The 22,258-nt window shown below is 32.9% G+C and overlaps 1 protein-coding gene and 3 long non-coding RNA genes across 5 annotated transcripts in view; 3 read left to right on the forward strand and 1 right to left on the reverse strand.

The window, feature by feature from the left end:
- LOC104753559 (LETM1 and EF-hand domain-containing protein 1, mitochondrial-like) overlaps positions 1–1,292 on the forward strand; it is a 5,905-nt gene extending 4,613 nt beyond the window's left edge. The window contains exons 8-13 of the mRNA XM_010475794.1: positions 2–108; positions 207–254; positions 342–488; positions 574–656; positions 735–850; positions 963–1,292. Of these exons, the coding sequence (XP_010474096.1) occupies positions 2–108; positions 207–254; positions 342–488; positions 574–656; positions 735–850; positions 963–1,057 (596 nt within the window). The 3' untranslated portion in view covers positions 1,058–1,292. The remainder of the gene's footprint in view (position 1; positions 109–206; positions 255–341; positions 489–573; positions 657–734; positions 851–962) is intronic.
- On the forward strand, positions 5,596–6,473 carry LOC104750326. Its single transcript, XR_761587.2, has 4 exons — positions 5,596–5,686; positions 5,812–5,869; positions 5,943–6,020; positions 6,107–6,473. It is a non-coding gene; the product is annotated as an uncharacterized LOC104750326 (long non-coding RNA).
- Positions 10,746–15,134, forward strand: LOC104750327. Of its 2 annotated transcripts, none has more exons than XR_761588.1 (4): positions 10,746–11,665; positions 11,742–11,817; positions 11,937–12,031; positions 14,073–15,134. It is a non-coding gene; the product is annotated as an uncharacterized LOC104750327 (long non-coding RNA). The 2 variants fall into 2 exon arrangements; XR_002035732.1 differs by having other exon boundaries at positions 10,748–11,665; positions 14,713–15,134.
- Positions 18,549–20,016, reverse strand: LOC104750328. Its single transcript, XR_761591.2, has 2 exons — positions 19,769–20,016; positions 18,549–18,912 (listed from the first exon to the last, which is right to left on the reverse strand). It is a non-coding gene; the product is annotated as an uncharacterized LOC104750328 (long non-coding RNA).

Raw genomic sequence — 22,258 nt, forward strand, 5'->3', positions numbered from 1 at the left:
GCTTCTACAGCTAAAGATGCTAATGAACAGGCAAAAGCGAAAACCCTGGAGAAGCATGAGCAGCTCTGTGAGCTTAGCCGTGCATTGGCAGTTTTAGCTTCCGCATCTGTATGTACACTTTACCACACTCCCATTTGCTACTATCAGAGTTTTCATAAGTTATCAAATGGGTTAATGCTTGTTTTTTCTTTTGACTTGGATTCCAGTCTGTTAGCATGGAGCGTGAGGAGTTCTTAAAATTAGTTAAAAAAGAGGTAAATCGGCTTAAAACATTTTTCGTTTCTCTTCATTTTATTGCTTTCTTAGATTGATGCGAGTAAAATTACTTTCCTTACTTACAGGTTGATCTATACAACAGCATGGTAGAGAAAGGTGGTACAGATGATGAGGAAGAGGCTAGGAAAGCTTATTTAGCTGCTCGAGAAGATAGTGACCGAAGTGCTCAGAAAGCTATCGCCGATAAAACTTCCTCTCGGTTGTTAGATAGGGTAACAACAGTTCTATCATGTTTTGTTGATCACAAACTCTGTAGTGTTTTGTTTAATATTCTCTTTATTTATCTTCTATCTTTAGGTGGAGACAATGCTCCAGAAACTGGAAAAGGAAATTGATGATGTCGATAACAAGATTGGCAACCGCTGGCGACTCCTGGACAGGTCTGTGTAACTATCCTTAAGATGATTTCTCGCCTTAGAATATTTTGGCAATGAATCAAATCAATTTTGTTTGTACAGAGATTATGATGGAAAGGTAAGTCCAGATGAGGTAGCATCGGCTGCGATGTACTTGAAAGACACATTGGGCAAAGAGGGAATCCAAGAGCTTATCCAGAATCTTTCGAAAGATAAAGGTCACACACTATATTTTATTTCTTCCATTGCCTTAACTTCTAAACTTACTTTTTTTTCCTGATAATTCGCATTGGATTGTATGATGGAAGTTTTCTTGGGTTTTTGCTTTAGATGGCAAAATACTGGTGGAAGATTTAGTGAAGTTAGCGAGCGAGATCGAAGATGCTGAAGCTGACGAGACAGACGAGCCTACTACCAAGTCTTGAAATTATTTCTTTTCGTGTCATCAGTTAACCTGATTGATAACTAGAAACGAAAAGAGAATAAAATACATATTCAGAGGAGGTTTTTTGTTTTCGACATTACTGGTTTCTTCAAGAAGTTTTATACTTACCACGACGAAACAATGTGAAAAATGTATATCACCAAGTCGAAGAATGACGATACGATTACTACTGTTTTTGCGGTTGAAATAAAATGGAGAATATATGTGTTTGATTTCATTGAATTGTTGTATTTTGGTGTCGAAACTGCCAGGTGTCGTGAAAATCGCAATTCGAGTTCCCAAATTTGTGAAAAGTGAACACCTATTTCGATGCAAATATGTGAAATCTATTTCAAAACACAAAAAAAAATGTGAAATCTACGTGGAGGGAGTGTCACATGTCTATCATCGTTAAAAAAACAAATCTAAACTAAAAGGAATATGAAACATTTTCTATGTCTTTTTCATATAGATGCATCATCAAAAGAAAAAAAAGCATCAGGAGTCAATCAAAGAGCCACTTCTTCCTCTTGTCGTAAACCATGAATGTATCGACATATGGTTTAGGCGTTACAATTTTGTCAATAGTTTGAAGAGTTGCAGTAATGATCGGGATATTTCTTAATATTGTAGAAAAATTCATGAAAGTTTGTCCCAAAAGAAATAAAATTTTATATATGATGAAAATTGGGGTTTTGTTCACTATCAAATGGAAGATAATTGAATTAAACTATAGAATGTTAGTTAGAAAATTACAGAGACAAAGAGGAATGAGATTTTCATATTCTAAATCTAAATTGTCAAAAAGAAAATTAAATGAAATTCTTATTAAAAAAAATAGAGTTATATTCCAAAAAATAGAAGAGCTAACATAAAAAGAAAGTGTTTATTTTGATTATATCTATTAAAGAATTAGCCAAGCTGCAATTCTTGATAAAAGAAAGTGTTAGTGTTTCATAGTATATAATTGAGAAGCGAAGATATCTAAATGTACTTAAGCTTCTTTTGAATGAATATAAAATTTATTCAACCAAAAAACTCTTTGTTACAAAATATGTATCATTAGATTAAGCTTTCATTTGGAATATGTTTTTAGAAGTTTTAGACAAGAATTATAGAATGTTTAAATCTCTCAAAACAAAGTTATTCATGAATGTATCTAATAATTCAATTACAAATAAGAAAACATATGTGAAGTATTAAAAAATCAATGTCAAAAATATATTTTTCAAGATTTCCACATTTAAAAAAACCAAAGATAAATAAAATAAAAAAGAAATTAGTAGCACAATTATTTAAAAAACGGTAAGCCATAAGCCCGCGCATAGCGCGGATATTCATCTAGTTCATTTGAGACGTGCAGTCGGCAATCCGATATTTCACATGTATTTGAATGTCATGTCATTTTTAAATGTAAAAAATAATGAGAATGAGATTTTTTACTCTTTTACTTTTGGCCAGCTATTTAATGTTCTATAAATATTAACTATTTCAAAAACAGAAATAATCATAATTTTTTTTATTCTACAAGATTTTTATGTTCAGATATGCATATAGTCAAGCAATTAGAGGATTTGCACTTGAATTGAGAGGATATATGCATTGATATTTATACTTATATGTACAATCTTTAGGTATCTAGGTGTGACTGTAGCCTCCACGACTCCACTTTGAGAGGAAAAAACAAGAATCACAATGAGAAGAGATAACATAAAAGAAACTATATATGATGTTTTCGAACTCATTTTTGTTTTCGTCGCGGTATGTTGTGATCATCTAAAGTGTTTCATGGCCGATATTTATAGAGCAAGGCCAATTTAATTATGTTATTATCTTGCTGTTATCATCTTTCATGGTCCTAGTTTCTTATATACACACACGTTATTGGCAAGATTCATTTTTAATTATTTAACTTATTACAAGTTTGAATTGCTTGGCAAAATTTACAGATACGTACGACCTATGAACCAAAAGCCAACATACGAGTATACGACCTCTTTGCCATTACATATTACTCGAAAATAACAATCATGACTAATTTATTGACTGCTAATTAAACTTAATTAACACATAATTTTGAATGCAATTGACTTAGATTTGTTACTTTCTTCCTTTTACTTTGACTATTTCATTTCTTTATTCTATTTTATTGTATTGACGAATAATCTTTCGTTTCTTTTTTCTTAAGCTTACATCATCTTTATCTACTATTTTTCTATTGCACAGAATAATCTTTCATACAAAAGTTATTTAACTATAACCGACTTCCAACACAAATAATTACTATACGCAGTTCCATGTATCATGTATGATTAATTGATTATACAACACAGGATACACATAACACATTGCAACACATAAATTACGACCAGTGGTTTTATTAACCAAAATGGACAGTCCTACTTACCATATACATCGACAAAAGAAACATTCAAATTTCTCACTACCATTTCCGACAAAATACCAACTAATTTCCCACAAAAAAAACTGTTGCAATTAGTCGAAAATTAATCGAAAAATTCGATGTACAAACGGGAATTCATTAAAAAGTAATTTTCTATGTTTGGATTATTATTATTATTAGAAAATATGGTCAGAAATTCAGAAAAAAAACTCTGACAAATTTCTGATGAGTATCTAATTAATAAGTTAAGTCCAATTAGTAGGTATGAGATCTTTTGGGATTAGAAAATAAGTTTATAAACTCCAACTAGTACATATGAGACATTTTGGGAAGAAGCTCAAAAATAAAATTGTGTGGATTTGACCACTTGGTCCCAAAACAGACAATATCATACTAATGGAAGAGTTGAATTGGACATGGAGAATCTAATAGTTGGTATTAGAGACTAGGTAAAAAAAAGTGTGAGAGAAGCCCTTAATATGAGACGTTTAGAAGGGTGTCTTAAGAATACTTCACAAATAAGGGGTGTTGGTGCATAGGGGTCAAGGTTTCGCTGGAAAGGAGACCAAAAGTTCATGGTCTTATGTTTGGGAGAAGGATTGTTGGGATACAAGCCAACATCCCATATCATAATATTAGAAAATGTGTTTTTAATATATAAGTCATCCAACTCTAATTACCGTGGAACCTTTTGGAAAAGAGCCTAAAATTAAATTTGTGCTATTTGACAACTTAAAACTAATTTAACGGATAATATCGTACTAATGGGAAGTTGCTTGGACTTAAGAGAGTTCAATAATTTTTTTAATTTTAGAGTGTTGATACATTTGTTTGTATTAATGATTTATTATACAAAATTAAGGTTCTATGTCAAATTTGCATCTTATGACGCAACATCTTTGTACTTTGCCATATTTCAGACTGTGTACCAGATTGACTTTTGCAATATTTTACGTTATTATTAGCTAGCAACAGAAGTTCATGTTCTTTTAAAAGAAAATGTGAGATTAATAAAGTTATATCCTTATATATGGTTTAGACATTACACACTGATTTAGACATACAGATGAGAAAGGACATTTGAAAACCATACACTTTATTTTGTCTCGCATAACCCCGAAATTCCAAAACTAAACTTGAAACTGTCTTATGGTCTTATGGAGAGTTGTAGGAAGCAGGATCAGATCTTGGAGGACGCTTACAGGGTCGGCGATACTTCTTCCACGATGCATGAGAAGCTCCACATGACTTTGATGCTGGAGTCCAGACGATGGTCCTCCTTCCATTTGCTACAACATCAAAAGAAGTTTATATTATAACCCTCAGTTTACGGAACAAAATCTTTTTGTTTGACTACCATATTTAGCTTCTGCCACCCGATGATTGTGTTTTTTTCAAATCTCTAAAGATTAGTATTTACCAAGTATGCGGCTTGTAGCCTCGACGACTCTAACTTGAGAAGAAATAGTGAAAATCAAAATAGAAGAACAAAAATATGTGATGGTTTTTTTGAACCCATTCTTTTGCCACAAGCTTTGATTTTATCATACATCATAACTATCTCTATTGACCAGTATATAGAGTAAGGCCAAATCAATAATTTTTTATTGTTGTTTACATCATTTTCGAAACTAACATATTTTATATTTGAATGACATATGTAACGCGGTTTCAAACGTTCTGTTTTGGACGACAAGTAACAACATACGATTTCTTGCTATATATTATTAAGACTGATAAATGTGACTACTAATTAGTAATGTATATGTACCTTCTATGCAAAAAGTCTCCAAAATAGGCACATACAGGTTTAAAATGACGTCTGGCGTAATTAGGAATTTAAAGTGAAAAAGAAAGATGTTTAAATTAGGAATTTAAAACTAATGGACCTTATTGGGCCTTCTTTATATAATTATGGAGATAACCACAAACCCGTTTAAGATAAAATGTTTTTGCTTTTGTGTTTGTCTTGCCAACTAAAAAGAAAAATATTACTTATAATCGTGAAAAATGCAGAACCATTAGATTAAAATATACGATGAATCAACGGTAGATCCAGATACAAAAATAGCCGTTAAGGAAACGCGTTATGTCGGTGATATACATATCGATCGGGGGGTTAAAAGAAGAGGAATCACCTAAATTAGAAACGCTTTTTTTTTTTTCTCGCTTCGGGGTTTTCGCATGAAGAAATGCTTCGATTCGACGACTGCTGTGGAGATTCACGTTGAGTAATCTTATGATATGAATTTCAATTTCTCTGTATCGCTAATTTGTTTTCAGGATTTGTATAAATTTTTGTGTAATCGTTCTTATTATTGATTTAGGGTTTTGATTTTGATATGATTCAGGCACGAAACCATTACAATCGACTGGGCTTCTTCTTCTTCCTCGTGGTGACTTGATAAGGTTTCTTCCTCCGATCCTTTGTGTTTTTTTTTTTAGGGTTTTTGAATTTTCTAATCGTTATTGTGTTGGACAGATCTCTTCGGTTAATTCAGGCACAAGACTAGTTCAATCGGCTGGGATTATTCTCCGTCGTGATTATTTGGTAATTAAGGTTCATTCCTCCGATCCTCTCTTCGTGTTTTTTTTTGTTTGTTTGTTAGGGTTTTCAAATTGACTAATTGTTCTTATGTTGTACAGATCTAGGGTTTGTTTGTTTTGATTCGGCACGAAACTATTTAATCGGCGGCTTGGTTTCTTCTTCCTCCTCATGGTCAGATTTCTTCCTCTGATCCTCGCTTCGTGTGTAATTTTTTTTTTTTTTTGCAAATTGATTTGATTCTCTACTACTACGGAGCTTATTGAACTGTTTTTGATTCAAATGTTTTATTCACTTAGTTAGTGAGAACTCTATTCTTTAGCAGGGATTATTTTATGGCTTTGTTTGCGTTTGTATTTTACAGAGACGAACTTTTCCATTGTGTATGGTCATGTAATTCTGATTATAAAGATGACACTAAATCAGGTTCTTCGAATCATGATACAATGATTTGTAAATCAGGTTTTTTTTTTTTTTTTTTTTTTTTTTTTTTTTTTTTTTTTTTTTTTTTTTTTNTACAATGATTTGTAAAGATGACACTAAATCCGGTTCTTTGAATCATGATACAATGATTTGTAAATCAGGTTTTTATTTGTGTTTTCAAGTTTTTGAGGACTGAAATCAAATGGGGGTACAATTGATCAGTCCACTTCTGTTCGGATTTTTTGTTTTTTTTTTCATATTTAAGCAATTGACTTTTGTATCATTGTGATTTTAGAATCAAGATTTTGTTTTGTTTTTGTGTTCTTGATCCAACAACAAAAAAATATTCACTTTAACAAGAATCCTGATCCGTTTTTGGTTTTGGTTACTTGGTCTGCGGATTCTTAGTTTTGGGGCTTTTAAGGTTTGATGTTTTTGTTTTCTTTTAAAACCCAAAACAGATCATTGACAGACATTAATCTAATAGTGTTCTGTCAGATTCTATTTTGGGAACATTGTCCCGAGCAAAATCGTGGATCGTGGACTGTTGGCTTGGTAGTGCATGCATGTTGGGAATTGGAAAAGAGGTTGCGATTTATTGGATTATCCAACGGCTAAATAAGTCTTAAACAAAAGACATAGAACCAAAGAGTTCTCAAAGTTTGGTACCCTCGGCTGGTAAAAACCATAAGACATGAAGAAAGAACCAAAGAGTTCTCAAAGTTTGGTACGCTCGGCTAAATAAGTTTTAAGACAAAAGACATAGAACCAAAGAGTTCTCAAAGTTCGGTACCCTCGGCTGGTAAAAACCATAAGACATGAATAAAGAACCAAAGAGTTCTCAAAGTTTGGTACCCTCGGCTGGTAAAAACCATAAGACATGCAGAAAGAACCAAAGAGTTCTCAAAGTTTGGTAGCCTCGGCTGGTAAAAACTATAAGACATGAATGACTGACCTTGCGGCTTAATGACTGAACTTGGACCAACGTACGGCTTAAAGAAGTTTAGCCCAACGAGGTAAGTATATGACATTCACATAAATTGTAGACTAACAAATTCTTTTTCCTTTTTCTTTCAGGTATGTGCTTCTCAAGTTACGGTGTTCAGATTGTCAAGACTTTTGATAGGTATATGCTTTCAAACCTTTTTATTTTTGTTTAAGTGCTTTCCAAACTTGTTTGTAATTAGTATATGAAAATCACAAGTGAGAGACACATACAGCATCCTGAACTCCAAAGAGGTAGTTTCTACGCAGTTGGGAACAGATTCCACAATTTGAGAGACTAGGTATTATTTTCAGTTTGAAAATCATAAAAATTTGCGTTTCTAGATGAGTACATTGTGTATTATAATTTTACTATTCTCTATGTTTCAGTGCTTGTGTATCATATGCTCTTTTATCCTAGATTAGTACATTGTGTATTATAATTTTACTATTCTCTATGTTTCAGTGCTTGTGTATCATATGCTCTTTTATCCTAGATTAGTACATTGTGTATTATAATTTTACTATTCTCTATGTTTCAGTGCTTGTGTATCATACGCTCTTTTATCCTATATAGTGGATGTAGAGTCTCTCGTATATATTTTACTTATATGTAGATTGTGTTTGTGTTCCTTGAACCTTGAAAGTATTTTCTTTGCCTTCTACTCTAAAACTTTGGTGATTGTTTTAAACATGTGAATGACATCCTAGGATTTTGCACCATCCACTGAGTAAAGGTTCATTTTACTTTGGCTTTTGAAACAGTATATTGTGTGTTGAAAATACTTAATATCTCTGTTTTGGTGTTTGTATGTATAAATAACTTTTTTCATTTAATGAAATAGATGCATCTTGGGATCTACTGTAGTTACTTATGGGAATAATATTTAAATTGTCTGTGATATTACTGCACAGTATGGTAATAATATTATTGAATATCGAATGTCTTTGTTTGCGTTATGCTCTAAACCCTTGGTGATTGTTCTAAGCATGTGAAACCACATTATGGAATTCTGCATTTACTATATCTATACACTAACTGAATTATGGTAATAATATTAATCTTGAATGTCTTTGTTTTGCGTTATGCTATAAACCCTTGGTGATTGTTCTAGTCATGTGAAACCACATTTTGGAATTCTTCATTATACTCAAATGAATACTGTGTTAGATTCTATAATTTATACCCCTTCGCTTGAGTGTTTCCTATATCTATACACTAACTGAAAATGTCATAAATTCTCTTGTTTTACGATATAGATGAACATAGTTGAGACTCGTGCAGCTTATGATAGTATTTTAGTTTAATCATGGTATGGATTTGTTTCTGTTATGTTCTCAATCCTTGGTGATCGGTACAAACATGTTAACTGACATTCTCAAAATTTGCATCATACACTTGTATGATTATTATGTTAGTTTTTACCACTTGTTGTACTCTCTGCCTTAAATCTTTTTACAACACTAGTTAGTGCCTATCTTTTGGTCTCTTAGTCTTTGCGCATGGAACTCTAGTCTTTGCAGTTGGAACTCTATCGAATGATTGGTTGATTTAGTTAGAATGCAATGTGTATTTCTTTATTCCGTTCTATGCCTTTTGTTTTAATCACACTTTTCTCTATGGTTGATGTCAAAATTCAGTTGTAGCCTTTCGGTATATATCTATTCCATTTTGACCTTTCAATTTTTGTTGTTGTTGTTGTTGTTTGTTTGTGTTAAACGCACAACTTGAATTTCAATGTTAGTTTTGTTGAAAAACATAGTTTCTGTATGGTCATGAACATACATAATATATAGTTTTTTAGCTTTGTGTTAGATTATAAAATATGTATGGTCATGAACACTGTTCCTGCATTTTGGTTGGTAGTCCGATAATTCTTTTATCATCATTCTTTGGATGATATATTGATACGCCCAAAATTCGAGGATCACTCAGCCGGATTAGAAATGATAAAAACTCGCCAAGGTGCAAGATGCAACAAGGGAGATTTGATGGATTGAGGGGTCGCACAATAGTTGCGGAAGACTGCTGATATTTCCAACTCCAATCGCTGCTAGATATATCACACTAGTCCAGCAAGAGGAGGCTGTTGCTTGGATATTACACACCAAGAAACAAGAAATGTTCTAGACAAAGAACAAAGAGATAAATTCTTAAAATAAAAAAGAAAATTGATTGATTATTCTCAAATGAGATTACATGAGTTTATATAGAGATATAAAACTTGGTCACAAAGCCAAATATTATTCTTGAAACTAAAACACAATAAAGATAGATAGTTGAATGAAGATTCAACTCTTTGAAGTTTGTCTTCCCAAGGTGTCCTTCCCAAAGTGAGTTGAACTCCATTTTCGTCATCCCTCTTTGACCACAAAATAAAGTAATTATTTTGAGCTTTCTTGGACTTGAATTAGGCTCATAGTGGGCTGGACTTGATAGGTATCATCCCCAATAGTATCTCCCATGCTCTCTTTAGCCATAAGCTCTTGAACTGACCCATTAAGGGTTTCTTTGATCTTTTCTCTCTTTGACTCTTTGGTCCAACTTGCTGATAAGAAACAACATGGGTTGTACCATTTCTTCACATTGCGCTTAGTAGAAACACCTCCTGGTTGCCAAACATAATTCTGGAAGCAACTAAACCAACTGGACCTAAAATTCTTCATGTGAAGAACTAGGTTGACCTCCTTTCGCAAATGAAGCGTAACTTTGTGGTTTGTTGGCCAGATCTTGTGTTCTTGGGCTTGTTGGAAACATAAGAAATCCATTAACATTCTCCAACCGATTTCGTGTCGAAATTGATGCTGAGTTAGTCTGTGTAACACGATCTTTGGCTCATACGCGAAACTGGGACTGGGGCAGATCCATTGATTTGAAATATCCATATCTTTCAAATATGAACTGATTTTAATGTGCTTCCAATTCTCAGTGATTCTAGGATGGATCAAGATTCCAGAACATTTTGGTTCATACCTTGAATCCTTTTGAATTGGTCGGAATCCTCCTTTGAATACTCGTAGGTCCAAATCGCGTAGCCATGAGTTCACCTGAGTTGTAAAATGAATAACTTCTTCATCTGAACTCCTTTGAATACTCGTAGGTCCAAATCGCGTAGCCATGAGTTCACCTGAGTTGTAAAATGAATAACTTCTTCATCTGAACTCCTTTGAATACTCGTAGGTCCAAATCGCGTAGCCATGAGTTCACCTGAGTTGTAAAATGAATAACTTCTTCATCTGAACTCCTTTGAATACTCGTAGGTCCAAATCGCGTAGCCATGAGTTCACCTGAGTTGTAAAATGAATAACTTCTTCATCTGAACTCCTTTGAATACTCGTAGGTCCAAATCGCGTAGCCATGAGTTCACCTGAGTTGTAAAATGAATAACTTCTTCATCTCAACTCTGATTGGACTAATTCCACCTCGATATATGCTCTAGATGAGGTAAAAATGTATCCCAAATAGTAGTTTAGCTGGAAGAGTTGACCTTTGACTTCGTTCGTGGTGAGCAAGACTCAAGGGTCGTCTTGGATGGTCTCATGATCATATCATATATCATTTTGCTTTTTGAAATAGTTAGTGTGGTAAATTATACCAAATTGAAGATATACTATTAATTTTTATAATTGGTTATGAGGAAGCAGATAGGGCTTCAAATTTTAATCGTTTGTTTAATGCTTGGTATTTTATATGATTAAACGTATAACTTGAGGTTGAACACTAGTGATACCACTAGATTTAAGTTAGATATTCAAAGAAACTTTTATTCATATTAGGAGTGGGTATTTTGTTTTGGATGTTTTCATATTCCATTAGAAGATGGAACCGAAAACATAATGAGTTTTTCACTAAAAAAATTAGAGAGAAAATAGTCTAGTTTTTCCACACAAACTTATAAAATTGTATAAATTTATATCTATTGATAAAACATAAAATCAGGATGATACTATAAACTCTAAAATCTATATGTTGAACTCTACTTAAAAACTCAAACATAAGTTGCCCCAAAACACATAAAACATAATAGTACTAGTGTCATGGCCCGTGCGTTGCACGACCTAATTAAAAATAGTGAATTTTAACTTTAAATTAACATTAAAAAAAGAAATAAATAATATGTCTTTGTTTTCCTTCATCAAATTATCATCTTTATCTTCTAATCTGATTCTCGTCTCATCGGCGCCCACCGATCTCATGCTCTCCATCTCCAATAGAGTTAAATCATCCACCGAATGTTTCAATTTCAGCAAAGGTACTTGATTAAATAAATCCAAATTTCATATTACAACTCCCAAAATTCCAGCAAAATTAACATTAGCGATAAAAAGCTTTAGCAGGGATCCATCGAGAGATCATCCTGAAACGGGGAAAAATTATACAATGGGGATGCTACTTACTAATTAGGTAAATATATCAATTTCTTTTTATCCTCAAATTCTTTAATTGAATGCCGTAGATTTGATGATTGTATGATAAAGCAATAATTTCTTTCATTTTTTTTTCTTAAATTTTGATCTCAAAAGGAATTCCAGAACGCAAGTCCAATCATTCTTTTTAAAGCAAGGTTAACAACTTTCACCGTGAAGATGACTCTGTTGCCATTACCCATTAGTCGAAGGTATGGTTTCTTCTTATCTGTTTCTACCTGCTTAAAATCATCTCTTAACATGGATAATATGTTTTTAAGAAATAAATACACGAATACAAAACGTTGCATTGTAGTAAGCTGACTGATAAATAAAGAAAAAAAAAAACAGAAATGATTTGAAGCTTTTTGATTGACTAAACAACATAAGGGTTCTTGATAGTAGGAATTGAGATGTTAGATAGGGAGAACTGCAACTCAAGCTTTAAAGCACTCATCTGCACCTTGAATAAGTGAAAAAAAAAACTTATTAGAAAATTTTCAATAAGTACTATATATACGAATAAAGGATACTTATAAGAACTAAGTAGTTTTCTATCTGAGTGATGTAGGACATACCTCATATGTTTTGGAATATTTCTTTGTACACAACGTTAGTTGTTGTGTTCACCCTTTCACCATTTTCATCAACGATAAGAATCTTCAAGCCCTTCCTACTCTTGATTCTTGACAGTGCAACATACAATTGCCCATGTGTAAATACTGGTCTCGGCAAGTATATCCTGACATGGGAGAAACTTTGTCCCGAACTCTTATTAATTGTCATCGCAAAGCAAGGAGCTATTGGGAACTGTCTTCGCTGAAGCCGGAAAGGCAATCTAGAATCTGTAGGCATTAAGAGCATTCTTGGAAGATAGACTTTGTTGCCGATGTTAACTTTTCCTTCAATGACATGTTTTCCAAGTTGAGTTATTTGCAGCCTGGTTACATTACATAATCTGTATTGCTGGTCAATGTTTCGTAGCAACATAACAGGAACTCCCTTCTTCAATTTCAAAAGATGGTTTGGCAATCCAGAACACTTAATTGAATTAAGGTATTCTGTTGAGAGACCATCATCTCTCTTGCTGGAAGAATCTGAACTGCAGATCTTATTTGAACTATAATATTGATGTGATTCCCCTGGAAGAAGATCCATCATATAATTGTTTACTTCATCAACAACATCATTTGTAGGACATAGTATTGCATGTTCCTTGAAATAATCCCCCTCATCAAGATTGTGAAGCAAAGACGGATATGTGCTAAGTGCGATTGAATTAATTAGATCCAAAGAGTCTTTCAGAAGCATATCTTCAGGTATATCAATCACTGCTTCACCGCTGTTTGGCTCAGATAGTTTACCATCTCCAAGTTTTAGTACCCACTCAGAAAACTCTTTGATGAGATCCACTTCTAATGGATCTGACTCCACAATAAGTCTCATGTTTTTTTGTTAATGTAAGAACTTGGCAAGAGTTCCACAAAGACGAAGAAGATAATGAAGCTTGAACAATCTGTTCTCTACTCCCCCGAACCGCGAACCACGAACCTCAATCAAGTTATCGATAGAACTTGATCACGAGCTTAAGGTATGCTCGTGAACAAGGAGATCTTCGAACAGAAAGGTGTTTAATCTCGGATGGAAGTAAGAACAGAAAGGCGGTTTAGGGTTTTAGAGTTTTAGGGAAGGAGAAGAGAATCGGCGGTTGCCTTAGGGTTTTAGGGCTAGAGGCTATCTTACTGATAACGTGTTGTAAACTAGAGAGTTTAGGGGGACGAAATCTCTTGTCTTATTCTTATTATTAATCACGAGGTTACACATATATATAGTCAAGGGCAAAGCCCAATTACATTAGGATATAAACCGACCTAGTCTAAAAGCCATGGCCGAATGGGCCTTATGGCCTTGGACGTATACGGGCCATATACGGGCCGTGTATGGGCCTGGTTATGGAGTCCATCCATTAAGTGGTTTATAACATTTTTGATTATTCTATATATCACTTCAGGAAGGTTTTTGATGTGGTAGTTTATTTCACTCAAGATTTTATTCATCCTAAATCCATGAATTTCAATTTCCATGGTACGGTGGTTGCTTATTTTAGATGGGTGATCATATCTTTGGATTGAGTTCGTTAGCAGAGCAGACTTGTCTCTCTAGATGATTAGGCCTAATATAGTTGCTTTCTTGGTGAATTTTCACTTAGCTAGAAGCAATTTTGAAAATTGAATTTTCAAGTATTGGATACAGCTCTTCTAGGGGTGCTTTTGGACATCACACAAAGTAATTCTTCAGTAAGTTTTTGTATCTCCATCATATGTTCCAGAATAGGCACTTTATCTGTATGTTTTTAATTTTTGGTAATTCCGTTGATGTTAACTGTCATGGTACTGTGACGGTAAAGATAAAGCGAATGTAGAATTCATGTAAGGGATTCCACCAACGAGAGTTTTATCCTAATCATTTCTTGTAAAATAGACAAGTTATTACCGAACCTTCAAACTTGGGCTTTGGTTTGATTAGGCTGACGATAGACAGACCGTAACATTTTAAATATGCAAAATGGATCTCCGGTAAGGTGAGCAATGTTGTTGATGAAATGGTATAAGTATAATGATGTAAACGATATGGGTAAGAATGGGATGGCTGGCTATGATGTTCGACGCAATTTTGAGCTACACGAAGAGTGGTAACCGTGCCTGGAGGGAACTCTGCTGTCGTAGCTGGTAGAGTGGGTTGTTGCCGCACCACCTTTTTATTTTATTTTGAGTTTTATTTATTTTCTGTAATAATCATTATTATTCTTTTATATCTAAGAAATTATAATTAAAAAGTGCAAGCACCAAAATAGAAATCCAATATCTTATTTTGTTCCCTTCTTCTTTACTAGCTTCCTTTTCAAAGGTCTAGTAGCTAGTGTGCATGTGGAGGTGGACACGGACGTGGACGTGGGCATGGACGTTGATAATGGTATGATCTTCGAGAACCACTTCCTTGGCTACCGCATGAACAAGATGGAGTTGCAGCTATCTCTTTACTAGGTTCTTCTACTGTGGATATATCAGTGAGGACTTGATGTTAGAAATTATGAAAATATCAATTTTAGGTTTTTAATACAGAATGGTAGTAACAAAAATAACGATAGAAATTCTGGAGAAAACTAAATTACCTGTCAAAAATAGAAAAACCCAAAAAAAAGACTAAACTAATCCTACAATTTTTGTGTGTAAATAGTGCATGGTTCTTGCTAATTTTGTAATTGTAGTAATAATATATTAAAAGAAACAGTAATATAAATTAACTTTGAAATTAGTCTATATTGCTTTAATTTCATACATCAATGATTTATAATAATTGATCATTTGCTAGTGTTATTAAGGGACTACGTACGACTTAAAAGAATCCTTTAAGATTACCGATCTTCTTCTTTACTGAAGAAAGCAAATTCAGTTGTATATAGCTTGGGCTACAATGATAAAATAAAACAAGAGAATATAAACAGATATAAGAAGGCATGCACTAACCTATCCTCCGGTGAGTTGTCTCAATTCCTCCAAATTCAGAAAAGAGACAAAGAAGTAAAAGAAACAAAGATAGAAGATGAGCATTGCTTGACATTTTCAAACCCATTCTTAATCCAGAATGTACTTTATTAACAATCCATGTACATATAATTTTTTTCTTCTTAGCAATAATGCTGGACTGGTCTATATGTAAGCTATTGAGATTAACTCTTTTTTATAACCCAAGTATGACTTTCTTTGCATGCAATTTCGCTGTACATAAATTAAACTATCATATAGAGTACAATAAGGGACAAGTCGACATCGAATATTTTCACCATCAACGTTATATGAATGAAAAGCAAAGACTAATTCAATCAATTAAGAGCCACTAACTTGTTTAATATAACACTAAGAATGAACANACAATGATAAAATAAAACAAGAGAATATAAACAGATATAAGAAGGCATGCACTAACCTATCCTCCGGTGAGTTGTCTCAATTCCTCCAAATTCAGAAAAGAGACAAAGAAGTAAAAGAAACAAAGATAGAAGAAGAGCATTGCTTGACATTTTCAAACCCATTCGTAATCCAGAATGTACTTAATTAACAGTCTATGTACATATAATTTCTTTTTTTCTTAGCAATAGTGCTGGACTGGTCTATATATAAGCTATTGTGATTAACTCTTTTATATAACCCAAGTATGACTTTCTTTGCAAGCAATTTCTTGGCACATACGTTGTATAAATTAAACTATCCTATAGAGTACAATAAGGGACAAGTCGACATCGAGTATTTTCACCATCAACGTTATATGAATGAAAAGCAAAGACTAATTCAAATCAATTAAGAGCCACTAACTTGTTTAATATAACACTAAGAATGAACATTTATATAAATTTAAAAGCATATAAACAAATGTTTTTCCTTCATGGACACTTCATCATCAATATTTTTCCAATATATATATTGACTATAAAGGTTAAATTGATTTGTTTTTGATTTTAGTCAATATGCCATTACTATCTTCAATCAGTTTAAGTATATGTATTTACGAATTTTCAAGGGAGCCATGCTGAAGTAGAAGCTCTCATTTGGGCGATGCGTTGCATGATTGGACATGATTATCGGGACGTGGTTTTTTATACGGACTGTTCTGATTTGGTGAAGATGGTGTCTTCTCCTCATGAATGGCCGGCTTTCACACCCTACCTCGACGACATCAAGATAGATCAAGCGGAGTTCTCTTCCTTCTCTCTATCTCTAGTTCCACGTAATGCGAATGTCAAAGCGGATTCTCTGGCACGCCAAGCGCGACTGTCACCGCAGCATGTTTTGTTTGTAAACTCTTTTCCTCCAAATTGGCTCGTTTGAGTTGATTCTATTGTTGTCAAAAAAAATGAGCAGATGAAATCAACAGTGCGGAATTAAGGAACCAAAAATTAAATAAAAACCATAAAAAAAAAATTACATTATTAACTTAAATAATTTAAAAGTGATTGGGAGCCGTATATAACAAGTACCGCATTTAAATTATATTTTATAGTCACTACAACTTTATAATGTACTAAAAGATAACATGTTACAATAGAATAACATACTACTAATTAACAAGACTAAAATAAGAATAGCTAATTGGAACCAAGCTTTCGATATTAAAAAAAACCAGAATGTTTGGGCCATTCGTTGGTCTACCATGCTAGGAGGTGGCATGTGCATAGTGGTTGAATGGTCATGATACGCCATTATCGTATCATATATACCATCGCAATATATACGCATTACTTTAGTGCCACCGTCGAACTAAATTATTGAAGTGGTCGGTCNGAAAAAAAAAAAAAAATTCAAGGGAGATTTTGTAATATAACCTAGTAGTTTATTAGTTTTGAACTTTATGTTGTGTAAAGTTTGAAAATTGACTTTTTAATATACATTACTCCATCCGTTTTTAATATTAGATATTTTAACTGAAAACAAGCATATCAAATGTCTACTTTTATTTTTTTTTACCATTTCTAAAACAAACTGCATAATATAATTTATTAAAAAATATTAAGGTAATATCTAATTTGAATAGAAATTTGAAATCACCCTATAGTGAAAAACAAAAAAAAATCTTTAAAATAGGGGAAAAGTAGAAATAAAACATCTTATATGAAATAGAAGGAATATAAAAGAATATAGACAATAAATATGATCATATATTTCATTCTCAAGAATATAGACAATACATATGTGGTTAGACTTTTCTGTATATTCCGAAGATGAGTACACTTTTTCTAGGATCGTTTTATAGGTTTCTTTCTAACTATTGCGTCGTTTCGTGGAGTCATTTTAACTACTGAACACGATATCGTGTTTTAGTAATGGGAGCGTACAAGATTCACGGTGAGAAGAGTAAGCAATGTAGGATTTGTGAAAACCTGATTTTTTTTAATTAGAATAAAATAATGGGATTACAGAATTCTTTAACTTCAGTTCAAAAAGTTAAAAAAAGGAATTATAAAATTCTGGCACAAAGTATTCAATATCTCGAATCGATCCCTGATAAGTTTGAGACAGAAAAAAATGTAGATGAGACGAAGGCTAGCTCGAACATTGTGGACAATGTCGACCGGTATATGGTTTCCTGAAAAAAAAGTTATGACAAATGTAGCATTAGTTCGACGTGACATGATGAAAGTCTTAGTAAAGATGTTAGCAAGCTGATAAGGAGTATGAACATATGATGTTTGAATGATGCAAGATGAAAATTAATCCTGATGTCTTTTGTTCCTTTGTGAAATATTAAAACTTGTTTTTCATGACTGACTGATTGTTATAGTGAAGAGCTATCAAAACTCATTGGAGAACTGAAGAAGTGCATGAAGGCATTTAACTAACTTCCATAACAATGAATTGCTTCGTAGTTTTCCAACAAATGAGAGCCCACAAAAAGAGGATGATTCCACAAAATGATGCATAAATTTTTTTCGGGATCATTGGACTCTAGCTGAACTGACTGATGACTTTTTGACGTACATTGAAAAAATAACAATGACTAGGACACATTTTCGATTGTCTTGACGATAGACACTAGAATCATGAAGGATTTTGTCCCTCCAATACTTTGATTAAAGGGTTTGCTTCAGTGTTGGTTTGTGCGTTTACTCATCTCTTTTAGTTATTATAGATTCTTTTAAATTCTGTGTAACTCTCTATCTTATGATGTAAATACTTTAATTTTGAGTAGTAAATTTCACATTCAAAGAAACTAAAAAAAACCTTCTTCTAGTCGAATACTACACAATCATGTGGATGGAAACCTATTACTCACCTTCATTTCATGGAGTTTTATTATTTTCTGTATTAATTATTAAAGAGAACTACTGTTTATGATAAACATTTTTAAATAAATTGAAAGCACCTAAATCGAATTCTAATATCTTATTTGTTTTTCTTTCTTCTTTACGTCCCTTTATAGGGTCTCTAGCGTGCATGTGGAGGTGAGCAAGGACGTAGAGGTGGACGTGGACATGGATCTTGACGTTTGCCTCCTCCGCACGAACAAGATGGTGATACAGCTAGCTCTCTAATGGGTTCTGCTAATAAGAATTAATGCAGACTTTATGTTAGAAATTATGAATAAGATCAATTTTAATACAATATAAGCGTAGAAAAAAACCGAAAAACATGTAGGGAAGTGTAAACTATCTATCACGAAAAGAAAGAAAAAAAATACCAAAAGAGAAAAAATAAAATAAGCCTACGATTTTTTGGTGCAAAAAATTATAGAGAAGACAAAATAGAGAATTCATAGATGTTACAAAAAGAAAGAAAAAAAGGGAAAAACATTAAGAGAAGACTAAACAGTCTAAAGTCTAAATTAATCTGACGATTTTTGTGTGCAAAAAATTACTAAACTTATTATATTACTTACGGAATTAATATATCACGAAAAGAAAGGAAAAAAAATGATAGTTTACACTTCCCTATATGTTTACACTTCCCCAAATTAATATGTCGTACATGGGCTTGACATTCAAACATTCTTCTTCTAGCATGTACATATAATTTTCGTTTTCTTCGCAATAATGCTGGACCGGTCTATATATAAGCTATTGAGATTAACTTTTTCTAATAACCCAATTATGACTTACTTTTAAATTTGGTTGATATAAGAAAATTATATAATTATTTGTTTATCAAGAGAAATATATATATTTTTAGAAGTGTATAAATTGACGCATATTTATAGAATAACTTTAATATAATAGTTGAAAAAATATTTTATATTACTTTCATACATCTATGATCTATAATAATTGATATTTTTGGTAGTTTAATTAAGGAATCATGTACGACATGAAGAATCCTATAAGATTACGGATCTTCTTCTTTACGGAAGATTAAGCAAACTAAGCAGATATAAACAGATATAAGAAGGCATGCACTGACCTATCCTCCGGTGAGCTGTCTCAATTCCTCCAACTTCAGAAAAGAGACAAAGATGTAGAAGAAACAAAGATAGAAGAAGAAAACTGGTTGAAATTTTCAAACCCATTCTTCTTTAAGCATATATCTAATTAAGTATGCATGTTCTTAGCAATAATTCTGGACCGGTGTATATATATATATAAGCTACTGAGATTAACTTTTTTTTAATAATCCAATTATGTCTTTCTTTGCATGCAGCGCAGGTAACGTTGATAAATTATCCTATAGAGGTAATAGGGGACAAGGTCGGCATCGAGTGTTTAATAGTATAATGAATCAAAAGCAAAGACTAATTCAGATCAATTAAGAACCACTAACTTGTTTAATATAACGCTAAGAATGAACATTTATTTCAATTTTAAAACATAGAAACAAAAGTTTTGCCTTCGTGGGCACTTCATCATCTATATATTTTCCAATATATATATATATATATATATATATATATATATTTTGACTATAACATTAAAAATTGATTTGTTATTGATTTTAGAAGGGATTATTGGTTATATGATTTTAATGGATTTGGAAATCCAAACAAAAATCATGTGTTATTCAATCATTGATTTTAAAATACTTATCAAAAGATAAACTCTAGAGCTACTCAATTATACTTAGTCAATATGCCATTAGTATCTTTAATCAATTTAAGTATATGTAATTAGGTCAAATGTTTTAGTTGGATTTTGAAAGGAGGTTTTATAAAATAACCTAGTATTACTTGGTTATACTTGGAAAACAATTCATGTTTCAGGAGTTAGGTGAAACAAACCGACCCGTTTTTTTCTTCATAATAATAATAATATAATTAAATACCCTATAATATTTAATTACAACCCAAACAATAAACCAACAACAATTCAACCTACACAGCTGAAGATAAACCAAACCAACTCCAATTTAATATAAATATCATATCAATTATAACCAAATAAAGTCATCAACCTAACATGCTTCTACACAAGGTTCCAATATAAATAACATAATCAAGAACACACAATCAAGACCCTAGATCATCCTCCTCCTCATCGCCATGATTCCACGCTACACATTACCTACACCACAAACACAATGACATGTGTGAGACGATCCTCCCATTTACGAGCTATACACACAAACAAATCAAGAGTACAACCACAAATAAAACATAACAAACCAGCCATTAAACTGAAAACCCAATAACACATTCACCACACCTAAACATCATCAAATAAAACAAGTTATACAACCCAATCACTTAGATAAGCTCATGATCACGCACTCACCTTATCAAACTGATTATAACAATAAATACAACCAGTTGAGACTCTCCTAACGTCTGAAACAGCCCAGAAACTCCCTACAACAAACCACACAACCAAAAACGACTTTATAGCAAAACTGGACAAAAACATCTTAAAATAATATTCTTAAAGACGAACCCCTAAAATAAAAACCAACCGTTAACTATTAAATCTTTCCTGTGCAAAGCTATCCCTATACGTGACGACGCTTCCCACAAAATTTCAGCACGATCAGATCTCAGGCGAAATCGCAATCGATCCCGAAACACCCGCTGGTTTCAATCCGTGACTGAGAAGAAACGCCTCACGAAACTGCCGACATCTCTTAGAATATTAACTCAAATTCACTTCTGTAAAAAGGATACTGTACGAAAATATCTTAGCTATAACCGTACCAAAAATCAATACCTTTCGAGACGATTTGAGCAGTCGTATCCTCCTTCTCCCAAACTCTGACAGTTCTATTTCTCTCTTTACTCTAATGGAAAAGCTTGTTCTCCTTCTCTCTGAGCATCCAGCGGCCAAACCTCTATTACTGAAGAGAACAGAAGCCTGATCCTTGTAGAGAAGAATTAGGGCCTTTTTGGTTTACTTTAATTAAAACAGAAAATAGCTAAACCAATAATTAATTAAACCATCCTTTTGGTTAATCAATAAATCGACCAGCTTAGTAAACCAACCGGAAATTAAACGGACTTCACTCCAATTCTCAATATAAACTTCAATATTACATATTTTTCGGGACACGGGCGTTACATTTGAAAATTGACTTTCTTATCAAAAAATCATATTCATGCATTTTCAAAAAGTTTTTATTTTTTATGTTTTGGTAAACATGTGAAGATTCAAACCAATTTTCAGTTTTTAATACAAGAATTCAACAAAAAAACAGGAAACCAAAATCTAAAACATACAACATTACAAAAGAACACTGTAGAACTCGAGGAGACAAAATGGAAGGTGCAATCGCTGGAGGAGGAGGAATCTCAATTCAATCGGTTTTGCCGCGAGTCTTACTGCATCCAAGAGACATCCCTCAAATACTCTGACGATGCAGGCTTACAGCTTTTCTGAACGCAAAGTTCACCTTTCATCTGCATGGAAAAGCCAAATTGGTAGAATTCAAACCAACAGGAGCCCCCCCCCCCCACCCTCAGAGAAACACACT

This window comes from Camelina sativa, chromosome 16, assembly GCF_000633955.1.
Source record: "Camelina sativa cultivar DH55 chromosome 16, Cs, whole genome shotgun sequence".
NCBI classification, from domain to species: Eukaryota; Viridiplantae; Streptophyta; class Magnoliopsida; order Brassicales; family Brassicaceae; genus Camelina; species Camelina sativa.